Source organism: Amblyraja radiata, chromosome 2, assembly GCF_010909765.2.
Source record: "Amblyraja radiata isolate CabotCenter1 chromosome 2, sAmbRad1.1.pri, whole genome shotgun sequence".
Classification (NCBI taxonomy): domain Eukaryota; kingdom Metazoa; phylum Chordata; class Chondrichthyes; order Rajiformes; family Rajidae; genus Amblyraja; species Amblyraja radiata.
The window spans coordinates 40,979,780-40,996,936 of record NC_045957.1 but is presented as its reverse complement, the minus strand read 5'-3'; the positions used below and the strand labels follow the sequence as shown (position 1 = coordinate 40,996,936).

The 17,157-nt window shown below is 43.6% G+C and overlaps 1 protein-coding gene across 1 annotated transcript in view; it reads right to left on the bottom strand.

Moving 5' to 3' along the window:
• Positions 1-5,002: 5,002 nt before the first annotated feature.
• Positions 5,003-17,157, bottom strand: part of ankmy2 (ankyrin repeat and MYND domain containing 2) — a 46,761-nt gene continuing 34,606 nt past the window's right edge. Inside the window, exons 6-10 of the mRNA XM_033045535.1 lie at positions 15,918-16,132; positions 13,615-13,750; positions 9,490-9,618; positions 9,179-9,296; positions 5,003-6,440 (exon numbers count right to left, since the gene is read on the bottom strand). Of these exons, the coding sequence (XP_032901426.1) occupies positions 6,223-6,440; positions 9,179-9,296; positions 9,490-9,618; positions 13,615-13,750; positions 15,918-16,132 (816 nt within the window). The 3' untranslated portion in view covers positions 5,003-6,222. The remainder of the gene's footprint in view (positions 6,441-9,178; positions 9,297-9,489; positions 9,619-13,614; positions 13,751-15,917; positions 16,133-17,157) is intronic.

Below are 17,157 nucleotides of genomic sequence, written 5' to 3'. Positions count from 1 at the left end.
GAGAGGCCTTGGCTCCAATGTCGCGGAAGGTTCGACCAGCACCGATGCGGGGTCAGATCGTCCAGCGCGAGGGAGCTGACATCCCAACGTGGAGGGCCAAAACGGCGCCGGCTATGGGAGTCGAGAACATCTCGTCAACGGAGGGCTCGACGCCCCCGACCGCGGGAGAACAAAGAAGGGAAGAGATTTAACTTTTTTTGCCTTCCATCACAGTGAGGAATGTGGAGGAGTCACTGTGATGGATGTTTATGTTAAAATGTATTTTGTGTGTTCCGTTGCTTTTTATTTGTATGACTGACTTGGCAAATGAAATTCCTGGTATGTTGCAAAACATACTTGGCTACTAAAGTATTATTGTGATTGTGATAAAGGTTTTCCTTGAGAATGTCATCAGCGATTCAGTAATCTACACGGAACATGCAAAACGCAATACTGTAACTGCTATGGACGTGGTGCCAGGGACGCACCTTGTCTGGGTTTGGGAGCTAAAATATAAATGTAAGAAGTGAAGAACGAAACCATATCATTCTGAAAGATTAATAACTTGGTTCTACTGCTTTGAATGACAATCTATCCTGAAGATGTGGAATGTGTCAGTTGGAAGACAATGCTACATATCAGGATAGTCAAGTCAAGAGAGTTTATTGTCATGTGTCCCAGATAGGACAATGAAATTATTGCTTGCTGCAGCACAACAGAATATTGTAAGCATAAATACAGAACAGTTCAGTGTGTCTATATAGCATAGACCATATATATATATATACAAAAATAAACAGATAAAGTGCAATAGGCTGTTATAGTTCAGAGTTTGTTTGATGGTGAGTTTAATAGCCTGATGGCTGTGGGGATGTAGCTGTTCCTGAACCTGGATGTACCAGATTTCAGGCTCCTGTACCTTCTACCTGATGGCAGCGGAGAGATGAGTGTGTGGCCAGGATGGTGTGGGTCCTTGATGACGTTGGCAACCTTTTTGAGGAAGCGACTGCGATAGATCCCTTCGATGGTGGGGAGGTCAGAGCCGATGATGGACTGGGCAGTGATCACAACTTTCTGCATTTGTTTCCGCTCCTGGACGCTCAAGTTGCTGAACCAAGCCACAATGCTCTCTACTGTGCACCTGTAGAAGTTCGAGAGTCCTCTTTGACAGTTCTAGGATTGATAGTTTGGTAGTAGAACTTTGACAGTTCTAGGATTGAGAGGGCACAGAATGGCTTTGATTTTGTATAAGAAATTTTACATGTGTACGGCAGTACTCGAGGTGATTCTGACACGTAAAACCTGACACATGGCAGATGTAGGCCTTTACAAATCTTGTTGAAGCATTTTAATATGATCTATTTTGGAGCTACTGAGTGGTAGCTCAATGAGACCAGTCAATTCTTCCCTTGGGGTCTGGAATGATGGAGATTATCTTGAAAGCAGGTCTGAAGTCTGCCACTAGAGATGCATGGGACAGTCAGCAGGGTCAAGGAAAGAGCGTTCACCTTGCAACCCTGTTTCCACCAATCTTTCCACCACGATGCACAAGAAAGACACCATTGTATGCAGATGCCGAGAAGTGTGTTCAGCTCTGGCTGAACAACTTCTAATCTTGTGCGTGGACTCGATAAGAAGAAACAGGGGATGGGGAGATGTGCTTTGGTAGAACTTTGTTCAAAGTGGATGTTAAAGAATAGAGCTTGTTTGGTAAAGATGTGTCAATGCCAAAGGCCGCCCTCCCAATTTCAGCTTATTAACCCAGGATGGTATTCAAAGCCCTGCCATGGTTATCTGACGTTTATTTTATGGAATGAGCCTCAGGCATCAGAAGCCAATCCCTGATTGGCTGATAGAAAGCAATACTTGACTTTATTGTACAATAATTGGGGTCATCTTTCTTAAAAGCCTTGAATCTGGAGTATAGCAGAGAGTGAATCTTCCACTCCACTAGAATATGTTCAAGGTAGTTAAGGTAGTCCCTGTCCCACTTGGGAAACCTGAACGGAAACCTCTGGTGACCTTGCGCCCAACCCAAGGTTTCCATGAGTCGCCAGACGTTTTGGTCACTTGCCTGGAAAGCCTCGACCGAAGCGTGAGCTGCATCTACTGACCAAAGATCCTACAGGATCTTTGCTACCGACCACACACACACACACACAAACACATCGCGAAAGTGGGGGCCAGGGACAGCGGAGGAGCACTGTCTGCACGATGAAGTGGAAGGTAAACGGCTGCAGAGCACGGTAAGTCCTTTAGAGAGCGCGGGAGAAAGGGAGAGAAGGGGAAAGAAGGGTAGAGAAGGACAGAGAGAATGGGAGAGAAGGGGGGGGGGAGGAGTGGAGACAGTTTTAAGAAGTTTAATAAAGTTAGCGGGCATTTTACCTTCTTCTAGGTCCTTCTAGGTCCTGAAAAACAAATATCCTATAGGATCTTTGCTGAAAACTCCAATGAGCCAATCAAAATGGCCGGTCAGCAAAGGAGATTGCCTTCGACTGCCTGTAAGTAAATAGCGACCCCACTCCACTAGCTTCGACCAAACGGCAACCTATTTTTAGTCGAGGCCGGTTTTGAATTTGTTGAAATAATCGCCGGAACATAGAAGAAGCCTCGCCTACGCGGAAACCACTTTCGACCATTAGGGAGAGTGACCAAAACCTCCGGGAACCTTGGGTGGCTGCGAGCGGCCACCACCTCGGCTCCTTCTGCCGGCCCCCGCTCACCTCTGGCAGTGCTCTCAGTCTGAACATCTCTCTCCTGGCCTCACTCATGTCAGCCGCTTCCTCCAAATCCTTAAATTCCGACAGCGCGATCAAGGGACCAATTGAGGTTACTTGGCTGCCGGAATTTAAGGACTTGCGGGAAGCGGCTGACATGAGCGAAGCCGGCGAGCGGCAAGTGAGAGATGTTCAGACGGAGAGCACTGCCAGAGGTGAGTAGGCCAGCAAAAGGCGCTGAGGTGGCGTACGCTGTCACCCGAGCTACTTCCCTCCCCGGTCACAATGCTGTGGCTCCGCGCCCGGAGCGCCGCGACAGCGGTGAGTTACTGGCATGATCCCCGACTCCCTCCTTCTCAATGCTCCTGCCCTCCCCACACAACCTCCCCCCAACTGATTCAACTTGTCTCGGTTTGCTCCCGTTTTTCCCCACCATCTCTCTACCAGCCGTCACCCCCCACTCTCCACCCATTCAGTAATTCAGAATGAAGCATATTTGGAAGCCTTGGGCAAATTGCTTTATTTTTCATTTTTTTGAACGTGAGAAATTCTATGTCCCACCAGCCTTCTTTCAAAAATTAGCAACTCAAAATGGGGGTGCGTTTTCTTTGCCGGGAAATACGGTACTTTTTTTAAGCGATTTGGCTTTTGAAGACTTTATAAAAGTCGACTTACAGCTTATGGAGAGAACAATCTGCGCATGCGCGGTTTAAGATTTAAAAAAAAGCCTGAGTAATTACTCACGGTACGTGCCTGGTTTAGGCCCCTGCCTGACCTCCTGTACAACCATGACTTTGTGGCTAAATAAAACGTCAAATCGATCTGCAAGTTCATCGACGACACCAGTTATCAGCAAGATCAACAACGATGCACCAAAGAACAGTCATTGAGAACTTTGTCTTGGTGTCAGGACAACAACCTAGCCCTTAGTGTCAGCAAGACTAAAGAGCTGATTGTTATACTAAGGAAGCGAGTGGGTGAACAGAACCCCATCCTCATCCACAGAGCTAATTGCTAACTTCAAATTCCTAGGCATTCGCATCACCAGGTCCCTTCTGCAGTGATCAAGAAAGTGTTGCATTAAGGGTGGAGGTATTGTTGATGGTTCTTACCATGCTGGCCATTCCTTTTTCTTTCTTCTAACTTCTGGAAGAAGATACAGGAGTTTGAAAGCTTTAAGAACAGCTTCTTCCCCACTGCTATCAGACTCTTGAATCAATTACCTTTCACACCGACCCAAATGTGCCGCCACATGCTCCCTCTACTTCATTTGGTTATTCCATCATTGTACTTTGATTTTTATGCACTGCTTTCAGCTAATTCTGCAATCTTGCACTGTTCTACTGCTTTTCAATTTGTGTGCTTATTCTCGTGTTTATCACGACAATGTATATTATTACTCTGTGAGCATCATCTAAACAAAGAATGGCATTGCACCCTGGTGTATATAATAAACTAATATGAATTTAATAGATTTTTTTTTTTAAATGTATAGGCCAGAGGCATTCATAAACAGTAAGAACATAGAATATCTGGAAAAACAGAAAGGCTGAATGCCCAGCTGAGGTGTCAGTCATCATTTGTCCTCAGGAGATCTGTCCACAGGACCAATACACATCTTTTTCAATTAGATTGCAAGGCCTAGCAAAATATAGGATCTCTCTCTCTGCTCAGCTTCTGGATGGTCTCAGTCAACAGGATTAGCCTTCTGGAATTTATGGTGAGTGAGCAACATCCACACAGTTGTACATCGAGTGTTGGTAGTGGTGCCCACAGAGCAAAATCTGAGTTAACAAAGCATCCTTATGACAATAGTTGGCTGCTTGCCCAAAACAACAAATACCAACCATAGAACAGTAACCAAACAACACATCCATGTCAAATGAAATGGCAAATATAGCTTCTGCGTTGATCATCTGCCACATGTATGTTACAATGCTTACCATGCTAATAAAATACCAATTTCATATGGAGAGTATTTACTAATATATAATAAAAATTAAACACAAATAAGGGAGATAGATTCAGAACAAAGTTATTAATTGGCAAAGATTCTTAGCTAAAATATTGAGCAATTCCTTTCCAGTGATCCAGAGCCATCTCCCTGGAATAAAAATAGACAAATATTCCCTTTCACAAGGATTCTGGCAGATCTTAGAAAAGTCAACACTGTTGGCAGAAAGTTCAATTCTTTAAAAAGGACCAGGCTTGATAAACAATGGTGAAAGTTGCAATCTGGGAAGGTAGTTGAACACAGCAACAAAGTAAAAATAATACCACATACTGTGGTTCATATTAAGCTCTTAAAACATTCAAGGTGGTTTATTGCACCTAAAATTGCTTTTGTTTGGGATCGAATGACATGAATAAACAGAATTTAATTTAAAATTCTCTTGGCAATTATGCGATCAAAATGCACAAAAAACAAAGCCATGTTACATTGAGGAACACAGCGGGCCAGGTGGAATAGCTGGAGAAGACAGATAGACAATGTTTTGGGTCGGAACCCTTGTTTCGAAAAAGGGTGCTGACCCGAAATGTCGCCTATCCATGTCCACCCACCTAGTTCCTCCGCACTTTGCATATTTTTGGTAAATAACATCTGTAGATCCGAGTCTACATGTTACATTTTGGTGAACAAAGAAGTCTGCAGCAAAATGAAACACCTTTGCACAAAATTTTGAAATTGCTGGTGTGATCCCCTAATACCACATATCAGTTACTTGCAGAATAGTGATATTCAAATTCTTGTTACAATGTTTAAATTTGTGATTGTGCCAGCTGTTTAGATAGTGCATGCATTCTACATGAAATTTTACTTCAAGTAATTTTATTGTGGGCTGGGCAGGAATGTGAAGGATAGAGAAGACAACAAAAAGCAAACAAAAACTGCAAATTTATTACTAACAAGCATTTGAACAGTGGTTTGCAAAATCTGTTGATTTTCATCAATACACAGCAATTAAGAAAGATTTTCCCTGTGGAAAAATAACCTAAAGAAATTGCAATCAACATCAACAGGAGATCAAAATGGCAGAAACTAACACCAACATTAAGACTGGCTAACTTCAGAACATTGGACATTAATCACAGGAAAACAATTACTGTGCAGGTCATTTGAGTCATTTTGATCTTAAATGCACGTCATAAATTCATACACTACTTTCCCACATTGTGTGATGCACTTTTTGAAATATTACAGCAAATTTATTTTAATTGACGTGCAGAATTTAGATCAATCCATTTGGATTTTTCAGTAGTGAAAGATCGTTCTTTTCCAGATGTAGTTAATGAATTAAATAGCGACAGCAAATCCTGCTGACGTCATTGGTGCTTAGCTTACTGACTCTTCAGGATTGCAAGCGGCTTTGGTACAGGCTAGGAAGCACGATCAAAGCAACTAATTCTCTAGTGCGCAAGAACAGTCCTTCACTGCAGTTATGTAGTGGAGCAATGACCTTGTTGATAAATACATGTTGGATTATGTTTCATACAACTAAAAAGCCAAGGCTGCATTAGATTCACTTTATTCTTCGGCTGTGTGCATGGTTGCAGGAGAAATGACCCCTCCTTCTGTTGTGCTCTCTTTCTGTGAAGCTTTCACTTCTGCTGTGGGTCCTGCGCTGAGATCATGAGACCCTGAGCCATCTTCAGAAGTTGGGGGGGAAGGGTTGGAGGAACCTACAGGTTCTTGGACGATTTCCTCCTCATCCACACTGGTTTCAGAGGTGGTTGCTTTTGTTTCTGTGAGCCATGGAGGAAAAATATGTATTCATCCAGTTAGATTTGAAATGAACTCCAAGATTAGAACCACAGTACTTCTCAAAAATCAGTAAATAAGAGTTGGGCTGAAAACGAGAGCAACTTCAATTTTAAAACAAAGATAAAGAAATAATATATTAAAGAGTGATGCTTTAGAATTCAAATTACAATAACCAGAACTAATGCACATTACTTTACTTTTTTGTGCATTATAAAGTTTGAGTTAACATGGACTGCTTACAGATACATTGTCACGTAAAAAACCCCACCTAAAAGCAAGGAAGTTATTCTCGACTGCTAATATGGCTAAGGGCAGCTTCATAGCAGAACTGGCAGAGTTTGAATATATAACATCCAACACAAAACCATTGCACTTCGGGTCCTATCACCACCTTGTTTTTAATCTCAAAATGTACTGGCATATTAGTATATCCGATGCCTTTTCCATTAGAATATCCGATATCTTTTCCATGTCCTTTTCCTTGATAAATACTGATACTGATAAATGCTGATTTAGTACCTTGCCTACGTCCCGACTCAGAGTAAAATTCCCTTCATCCTTGAATGGTACCTACACTCTCCATAGTTACCCTCTTGTTTTCAATGTGTGTCAGAGTCAGAGTATGAAAGAGGCCCAACTCATCAGGTGCCCCATCTAAGCAAGACCCATTTACTCACATTGGCCTCAATCCTTCTAAACCTTTCCTATGCATGTATTTGTCCAACATTTATTTTAGATTTTTGTATTGTACCTGTCCGAGCTCCTTCCTCTGGCAACTTGTTCCATATGCCCTCCACCCTTTGTGGGGAAAAAATGCCCCTCAAGTTCCTATTAATGGGTAGCACTAACAAATCTCTCCGAGAAGATATTGATTCTCCCACCAGTTCAGGTGCAACCTGTCCCTCTTGTCCCACATGTCCTGAGAGGAGAGACCAATGATCATATACTCTATACCCCACCTGTTCCTAAGCCATCTTTTCAACAGCACTATCTTTTCATTTCTTGTCTCACTAGCATGTGGCCATTGTAGTAATCCAGAGATGACAACCATGGAGGTCTTTAAAAAAAAAAAAAACCTCATTATCTAATTCCCTAATAGGGTGAGGCAGCATCTATGGAGTGAAGGAATAGGTGACGTTTTGGGTCGAGACCCTTCTTCTCGACCGGAAACGTTGCCTATTCCTTCGCTCCATAGATGCTGCCTCACCTGCTAAGTTTCTCCAGCATTTATGTCTACTTTTGATTTTTCCAGCATCTGCAGTTCTTTCTTAAACATCTAAATTATTTTTCCAGAACATTATTCTCCCTTCCTACCTACATCTTTGCTACCATTAAGGATCACAATCTCTGGCTGCTTACCTTCACCTCAGATTGTTCTGTACCCACTCAGAGGCATTCTTGACCCTGGCACCAGGAAGGCAACACTCATACAAAGCAGAGCCAGTGGACGTTGTTTACCTAGATTTTTAGAAAGCCTTTGATAAGGTGCCACACGTGAGGCTGCTAAGGAAAATGAGAGCCCACGGTATCAAAGGGCAGATGCCAGCATGGATAGCAGGTTGGCTGGATGGCAGAAGGCAAAGATTGGCAATAAAGGGGGCTTTTTCTGGTTGGCTGCTCGTGACCTGCGGAGTTCCGCAGAAGTTGGTTCTGGGGCCGCTACTCTTCACGTTGTATATTAATGGTTTGGACGAGGGGATTGAAGGCTTTGTGGCCAAGTTTGCAGATTAAACGAGAATGGGTGGAAGGATTAAACGAAAATAGTGCAGAGAAAGCAGGGACTCTGCAGAAGAACTTGGACAGGTTGAGAGAGTTGGTAGAGAAGCGGCAAATGGAATATAGTGTGGTAAACAGTGGAGTCATGCATTTTGGTAGTAGGAATAAAGGCGTAGACTATTTTCAAAATGGGGAGAGAACCCTGAAATCTGGGGTGCAAAGGGACTTGGTAGTGCTGGTGCAGGATTCCCAAAACGTTAATCTGCAAGTTGAATCAGTAGTAAAGAAGGCAAACGCAATGCTAGCATTTATTTTAAGAGGACTAGAATACAAAAACAGGGATGTAATGCCAAAGTATTGGTCAGACCACATTTGGAGTATTGTGAGCAATTTTGGGAACCATATCTGAGGAAGGATGCGCTGGCCCTGGAGAAGGACCAGAGGAGGTTTACAAGAATCCCAGGAATGAGTGGGCTAACATATGATGAGCGTTTGATGGCACTGGGCCTGTACTCGCTGGAGGTTAGAAGAATGAGGAGGGGACCTCATTGAAATGTACCAAATAGTGAAAGGCTTGGATACAGTGGATGTGGAGAGAATGTTTCCACGAGTGGGGCAGTCTAGGACTAGACGTCCTAGCCTCAGAATTAAAGGACGTTCTTTTAGGAAGGAGATGAGAAGGAATTTATTTAGTCAGAGGGTGGTGAATGTGTGGAATTCTTTGCCACAGAAGGCTGCGGAGGCCAAGTCAATGGATATTTTTAAAGCAGAGATAGATAGATTCTTGATTAGTACGGGTGTCAGGGGTTATGGGAGAAGGCAGAAGAATGGGGTTATGAGCGAGGGATAGATCAGTCATGATTGAATGGTGGGGTAGACTAGATGGGCCGAATGGCCTAATTCTGTTCCTATCACTTATGAATTCCTGTTGTATCAAGAAAATGAAATGACGACTTGGTCACAAAAAGAATGACACGTATTATTTTACTTTAAAAAAACTAACCATTCCGCTTCATTTTTTCCATGGCTTCATGTTTTTCTCTGGTTTCTTTCAACTTTTTACAAACTTTTTTGTGAGTGAACCAGTGCATCTTTTGACAATTTTGATTGCAGTATATCACCTTGAGAAAATATGTACTGATTAGTAGGCAATTAAGGAAGGGTGGGTGAGCAATTCTATGCTCTTCAAATATACAATATGACAATCTTGAGAAATAAATTTATATCAGAACATGAATAGTCATGTAATGACATGTTTTCCTTCCGCTCCCTTGAACTGAAAACCTTTTTGCTAATTAATCCAAAAGTTCTTACCGTTTTGCAAATTGAACACCTTTTAGCGGCTCCCTTTTCACCACAAGCTGTGCAAAATTCAGCATCCATAAAGCCAACCTGGCCTGTTATGATTTGAGTCATTACAGATAAAGCTGTGGGATCATTACCCTCAATTCATTTCCATGGGTTTCAAGGTGGAGAAAGAGAGGAAAGAAAGAAGCAATTTCAATTGTTAATGTATAATTCTGCAGAAGTATATAATAATCATCCAGTTCCCTCAGCCAGAAATATTTTTTAAAACATGCTAACAACAATCTCTATGGCCGATAAAATGGTAAATCTAATAGACCAATAGTAAATCCAAAAGTTCCTAATTTTGATATCATTAATGGCACACTCGAGTTATTGGTTTAAAACTCGGATTTCTTGGTGTCAATATTCTCAGGGCGTCATATTCACTGGAATAGTATGTACAAATATTAATTCAGCTACTCAAAGTCATTGCGAATTTCATTACTGTGGTATGGCAAAAAAAAATCAGATTCAACTTTAATTGTCATTGTCAATGTACAGTACAGACAACAAAATGCAGTTAGCATCTCCCTGGAAGAGCGACATAGAATATGATTTCAATAAATAAAACTATTTACATGTATACAGACATAGTGTTTTTCCTGTGGGAGGAGTGTCGGGGGGGTGTGGGTGATTGGCAGTCACCGAGGTACATTGCTGAGTAGTGTGACAGCCGCAGGGAAGAAGCTGTTCCTGGACCTGCTGGTCCGGCAACGGAGAGACCTGTAGCGCCTCCCGGATGGTAGGAGGGTAAACAGTCCATGGTTGGGGTGAGAGCAGTCCTTGGCGATGCTGAGTGCCCTCCGCAGACAACGCTTGCTTTGGATAGACTCAATGGAGGGGAGCGAGGAACCGGTGATGCGTTGGGCAATTTTCACCACCTTCTGCAGTGCTTTCCGATCGGAGACCGAGCAGTTGCCATACCATACTGTGATACAGTTGGTAAGGATGCTCTCGATGGTGCAGCGGTAGAAGTTCACCAGGATCTGAGGAGACAGATGGACCTTCTTCAGTCTCCTCAGGAAGAAGAGACGCTGGTGAGCCTTCTTGACCAGAGTTGAGGTATTGTGGGTCCAAGAGAGGTCATCGGAGATGTTGACCCCCAGGAAGCTGAAGCTGGAAACACGTTCCACCTCCGTTCCGTTGATGTGGATGGGGGTGTGCGTGCGCCCCTAGACTTCCTGAAGTCTACAATGAGCTCCTTGGTCTTCTTGGAGTTAAGGGCCAGGTTGTTGTCAGCACACCATGCTGCTAGGAACTGGACCTCCTCCCTATAGGCTGACTCATCGTTGTTGCTGATGAGGCCAATCACCGTTGTATCATCTGCATACTTGATGATGGTATTAGTACCATGTACAGGTGTGCAGTCGTAGGTGAAGAGGGAGTAGAGGTGGGGGCTCAGCACACAGCCCTGTGGAACGCCGGTGTTCAGGGTGAGGGTTGAAGAGGTGTGCTTGTCTAACCTAACAGACTGGGGTCTGTTGGTTAGAAAGTCCAGTATCCAATTGCAGAGGGAGGAGTCGATGCCCAGGTCACCGAGTTTGGTGATCAGTTTAGAGGGTATAATGGTGTTGAATGCTGAGCTGTAATCGATGAACAGCATTCTTACGTAAGTGTCTCTGTTGTCGAGGTGGGAGAGGGCGGAGTGAAGTGCCGTTGAGATGGCATCCTCCGTACTCCTGTTCTTGTGGTAGGCAAACTGATAGGGATCCAATGAGGTGTGCCAGGACCAGCCTCTCGAAGCACTTGGTAATGATGGGGGTAAGTGCAACTGGGCGGAAGTCGTTGAGGCTTGCCATAGCAGAGTGTTTTGGCACCGGCACGATGGAGGTGGTTTTCAGGCACGTGGGGACAACTGCTTGGGCAAGTGACAGGTTGAAGATGTCAGTCCAGACGTCTGTCAGCTGCGCAGCACAGGCCCTGGGGACGCGCCCGGGAATGCCGTCAGGGCCAGCAGCCTTACGTGCATTAGTCCTACTCAGTGCCACGTACACGTCTTAGGAGGTGAGTGTGAGGGGTTGGTGATCAGCAGGGAACACAGCCTTGATGGCTGTCTCTAGATTGTCCCTGTCGAAGCGGCCATAGAAGTGGTTAAGCTCCTCAAGGAAGGAGGCGTAGCTGGATGTGGGGGTGGTGTTGGTGGGTCTATAGTCCGTGATGGCCTGGATGCCTTGCCACATGCGTCGGGGGTCGGAGTTGTTATTGAAGTGCTCCTCAATCCTGAGCTTATGGCAGTGCTTGGCCTTCTTGATGCCCCTCTTCAGGTTAGCCCTGGATGAACTGTAGGCTCGAGCATTGCCTGACCTGAAAGCGGTGTCCCGTGCTTTCAGCAGTAGCCTGACCTCGCTGTTCATCCATGGCTTCTGATTCGGGAATATGGTCACCCGTTTGAGGGAGGTGACACTATTGATGGTGGAGTTTATAAAGTCCAGAACAGAGGATGTGTAGGAATCAATGTCCGTGTGGGAGTCAAGGGTGGCCTGGGCTGCAAACGCCTTCCAGTCAGTGTTTCCAAAACACTGCTGAAGTGTGGAGTCCGCTTCCTCTGACCAGACTTTAACTGTCCTCACAGTGGGTTTAACCCGTCTGATGAGTGGGGAGTACTTAGGGAGCAGGAACAATGAGAGGTGATCAGACTGACCAAGGTGGGGGAGGGAGACGGCTTTGTAAGCTTCAGCCATGTTAGTGTAGACTTTGTCCAGTGTCTTGTCTACTCTAGTGGCGAAGGAGACATGTTGGTGGAATTTGGGGAGTACAGTCTTCAGGTTGGAGTGATTGAAGTCACCCGCAACAATGAAGGCTACCTCGGGGTTGTGAGTCTGTTGTTTGCTAATGGCAGTATGCAGCTCTTTCATTGCAAGCTTGGCATTAGCATCAGGAGGGATATAGGCTGCAGTCACAACAGTGGAGGTGAACTCTCTGGGCAGATAGAACGGTCTGCATCTAACCAAGAGGAACTCAAGGTTAGCTGAGCAGTGACTCTCGATGATGGTGGAGTCCGTGCACCATGCTTTATTTACATAAATGCACAGACCCCCACCTCTGGTCTTACCGGAGTCTGATGTCCTGTCCGCTCGGAGTAAATGACGCCCCGTTAGCTGGATGGCGCTATCAGGAACGTCGATGTTGAGCCAAGTTTCAGTGAAGATCAGGATGTTGCAGTCTTTGATCCAGTTGTGGGAGGTGATCCTTAGCCGGAGTTTGTCCATTTTGTTTGCCAGTGAGCGCACGTTGGCGAGGAAAAGGCTAGGAATCGTTAGCCTGTGTGGGGCTAGCTCTAACCTGGCCTTTAACCCACCTCTGCGTCCCCGGCGGTGCTTTCGTACACGTCGCCGTCTGTTGGTGCTTCCAGTCGGCCGAGCTGGCTTGGTGCGCGCTGGTGTTCTGCTGCTCCGTTGCTCCGCGTCTCCGGTGGCGGTCTCCAGCCCCGCGGCTCAGCTGGTGGTTTCCAGCCCCGCGGCTCCGGTGGCGGTCTCCAGCCCCGCGGCTCCGGTGTTCCGTTGCTCTGACGAGCTCAGGAGCAAGACTGAGATCGCCCAGAAAGTTGTTGCAGCCGCAGGAACCGAAGTCCAGAAGTTCCTGTCGGCTGTACGAAATGGATACAAGACTGCTCCGTGTGAGCAGCCTTGAAACAAGTAGGGGAATTGTCGCTATTTTTCCCATTCTTGGGAGACACGGTGTGTCGCGATGTGCCCGCGCCGCCGCCATTTAAAAAAAATTAATGAAGATGTTTTGAATCTATTGTTTAAAATCACACAAAATGCACATGCCTGTGTAACACTTTTGGTGGAAGGTCAAATGAAGGAGGAAGCATTAACTTTGCAAAAGAAAACAAATGTACATGAGGCTCCAATTATATTTTATAACCAGCAGCTGGTTCATTAATTGGAAAAACCTGTTATCCGTTTATCTTTGCTGGAAATGGATGCATATATTAATGGAATCTTTACATTTGATTTTCCTTGGCCACCACAGTTGAAAATTTAGTTTAGCAATGCACTTCATTGTCCTTCACATCCCAACTCATGATTTAAAATATTCTAGCTGAGTAATTCAATTTTTATATGATTAAACAATACCAAAATAACTTACAATTTCAACTGGAGCAATTGTTCTCACAAGCTGTTGTAACAGTGTGGCTTCACACCAAGGAAATTTCCGGATACATTCTCTTATGAATTTCTCTTGGTAACATGGGAAACCATCAATATCCCGTCCTTTTAATAAACTGTTCAAAACAGGAACAAGCAAAAATTGACTCTTGTCTGCAAAAGCCTTAACATAATTATTCCTCCATTCCAATAATGTTAAAACTAAACTATGGGAGACCCGTAATGTTTCAAAGGAGCAGCCAAGTGCTGGCTACCCGAGGAACATTAGCTCATGATCAATGAGCTGGAGATCGAGCTCCAAACACTTCAACACATCATAGCGGGGAAGAACTGGCTGGAAAGGATTTTCCCCTTGGATTAGCCCTTTCTAAAATGGTAATGGTCAGGGACAGGATGGTGGTCCTGCAGAAGGGACAGGTAGAGGAGTCAGCCTCTATCCTTATCCAGCATGAATGAGGTTTTTGCTCCCTGCATGGAAAAGGACATCAGGGAGGATGTGCGGACTGTCCAGGCCCCATGGCACAGGGAGTCTTTCATGTGGGAGAAGAAAAGCAGCAAAGATGTGTAGTAGAGAAGTGGGAGTTCAAAGGGTAATTTATTGTCATGTGCACCAATTAATGTACAGTGAAACGATTTACCGTACAGTCATACTATAAAAAGCAAAACACACAACTACATAAAAGTGAACATAAACATACACCACAGCAGATCCCCCACATGGAAGGCAATAAAGTCTAATCCTCTTCATCTTTATTCTCCCGCGGTCGGGGCAGCCAAACCATCCACAGTCCGGGCGATCGAAGCCCCCACGTCGGGGCCCAGAGCTCCCGGTCGGTCCCCAGCAAGAGGACGGCGAGCTCCACAATGCTAGGCCACAATGTGGACGGAGATACAATACGGGGGGGGGGGGGGGGGGAAAGCTGGAACCCCCCCCCCCCAAAAAAACGCATCTCTGTCGAGGTAAGCGATGATGCAAGTTTACCCAAGAGCGCTCCCGAGATTTAAAAAAATCAAACTCGTGGTATTCTACGGACTCCTACGACCTTCCACGAGTATGTTCACGAGCTCCACCCAGTAACAAATAACAATTTTTCATCACGAGTATTTTTTTTAACTCGTGGACATTTTTCAGTGTTGAAAAAACTTCACGAGTAAAAAAATACTCGTGATGTAAAAAATTGTTACTTTATTATTCGTGGGAGCTAGTGAACATACTCGTGGAAGGTCGTAGGAGTTCGTAGAATACCACGAGTTTGATTTTTTTTTAAGTCGGAGAGCTCTTGGGTAAACTCGCATCGTGGGACAGGGGCTTAAGGCCACACCTGGAATATTGTGCACATTATTAATTGCCTTACCCAAAGAAGGATATTATAGCATTATAGTCTGACGATAGTAGTTTCACCAGGCTAATTCCTGGGATGAGAACATTGCTCTATCAAGAACAGCTGGACAGTTTGGGTCTGCATCCCTTGAAGTTTAAAAGAATGAGGGGCGATTATATTCAAGCACACAAGATCCAAAGAGATCCTGACTGGTCAGATATTGAGATGTTTCCACAAGTGGGAATCACGAACAAGGGGACTCCTTGCTGCAAATTAAGGGACCGTCATAGAAAACGGAGGTGCGTAATTATTTTTAAATTTCATTTGGCGGTGAATCCTCGCAATTCCCAGTCTTGGAGGATGGTGGAGGTAGTAATTTAGAAATATTTAAGATGGAGATAAACAAGTATTTGAAAGACTGAAGAATTGAGCATTGAGGGGAATGCTCTAAGAGGAGCTGGAGTGAGCACTGATCAGCCACCACGACATTGAATAGCAGGGAAGGTTTAATTTTGACAGGCCTGGTGTTCAACTGCTGTTCCTATTTGTGTTCTTGTATGCTTTTATCAATGATAGAAATTCTTATTTGGCCTAACAAAAAGAAAGCTGCACTGCACCCAGTCCAGGGTGACAATCTATGTTGAACGGCATTCTTGATTGCACCGTACAGCTCCACAAAATAGAAGTATTCATTTCTGCATGCTATTTGTATAATTGTTGTGGATTACGACACAACTTGGTATCACTTGTAGCATGACTATCTAACAATAGTTACTTGATGAATCGTGTCCTTTGGTTGAAAGATTGGAATGCAAAACAATCTCTAAAGGTTAAATGTCTCATCAAAGAGCAATATACTTAATTTAAGAAATGTGTTAATGCGCCACAATCTCCTTTATAATAACAATCATATTGAACAAACTTCTGTTAATTTTAGATCATTTTCAAAAAAGTTGTCTACCTTTTAATAAACCCGTCAAGATCAGACTCATGTTCCTTTGAGAACGTAATACACTTCTGGAAGATGTAACTGAGATAATGCATCTTCATGGCCAGTACTTCATTGATTTCCCTCTGTTTCATGCACTTTTCAATTAGAAGATCCAGCACCCTGTAGCACTTCCCCAGTGCATCAACATCTGCTAGCAATGGATTATCCTTAACCATCAGCACAATCTATAGAGAAATGTCAGATATTAAAAATAATTCACAAAATCAAATAAAAACATAACATGAAAATAGTTTTGCAACTTCAGGAAACTAGAGTACTTACTCAAAACAAGCTTACTTAAAACCCAGGAATTAGAACTGTTAAATCAAAGTGCCTGAGAAAAAGCAATTTGAATCGATTCCCCAAGTTAAACATTATTTAAAATGCTCCTTAATAAATACAACACACTTGTGTTTTATTTCCATGTGTGCATCTAACTACACAAAACCTTTGTCTAGGGACTATCGACATGGTATTCTAAAGAATATTTTAATCCTCAGAAAATTAAATGTCAGATCACCATTTTGAAAGGGCATGACACACAAGTTAAATTTCCAATTGTACAAAACACCAAATTTCAAGTTGAATTCTGCATTTATATTAAACATTTGAGTTTTATTGCTATGTTTAGACTCACGGCATCTTTCTTAGTTTGTACACCAGCTTCTAATGTATTTCCAAAGTAATTACCTGATAAGTAATTACCTGATAAGTAATGACCATATGTATAATTTACTATGGATTCAAATATCTTTTGCAGATTGCACTGTAAGCCCAGACAGTGCAGAATCTCCTAAACTCTGAAACCTAATTTCTATGGGCGAAATGCTGAGTGATTTGAAGGATTCAAGTTATGCTTTTACCAATATTTTTCTTTGAAGATGTACCAGACATCATCTTGTTCTTGATAACTTAAGTGGCAAAACATCATGCTGATCGTCAGGCGCAGACAGAAGGGAACACTACTGCCCGAATAACATTGCACTACTTCCCCAATAATGCTTAAAAAGTATCAACATCGTTTGACCAGAAAACTTAGTTTAATTCTTGCATTTTACCCCACTGATATCATAAAAAAAAGCTGTAAATTAAATGCAAGTTTATAATTAGTGGAAACTAAAGCAATAGATAAATATCAATGCTCCACTAAAAGCAAAAAAGGCAGCCTTTTCCCAGCAACCATCCAGATCCACGATACTATCTCAGCAAT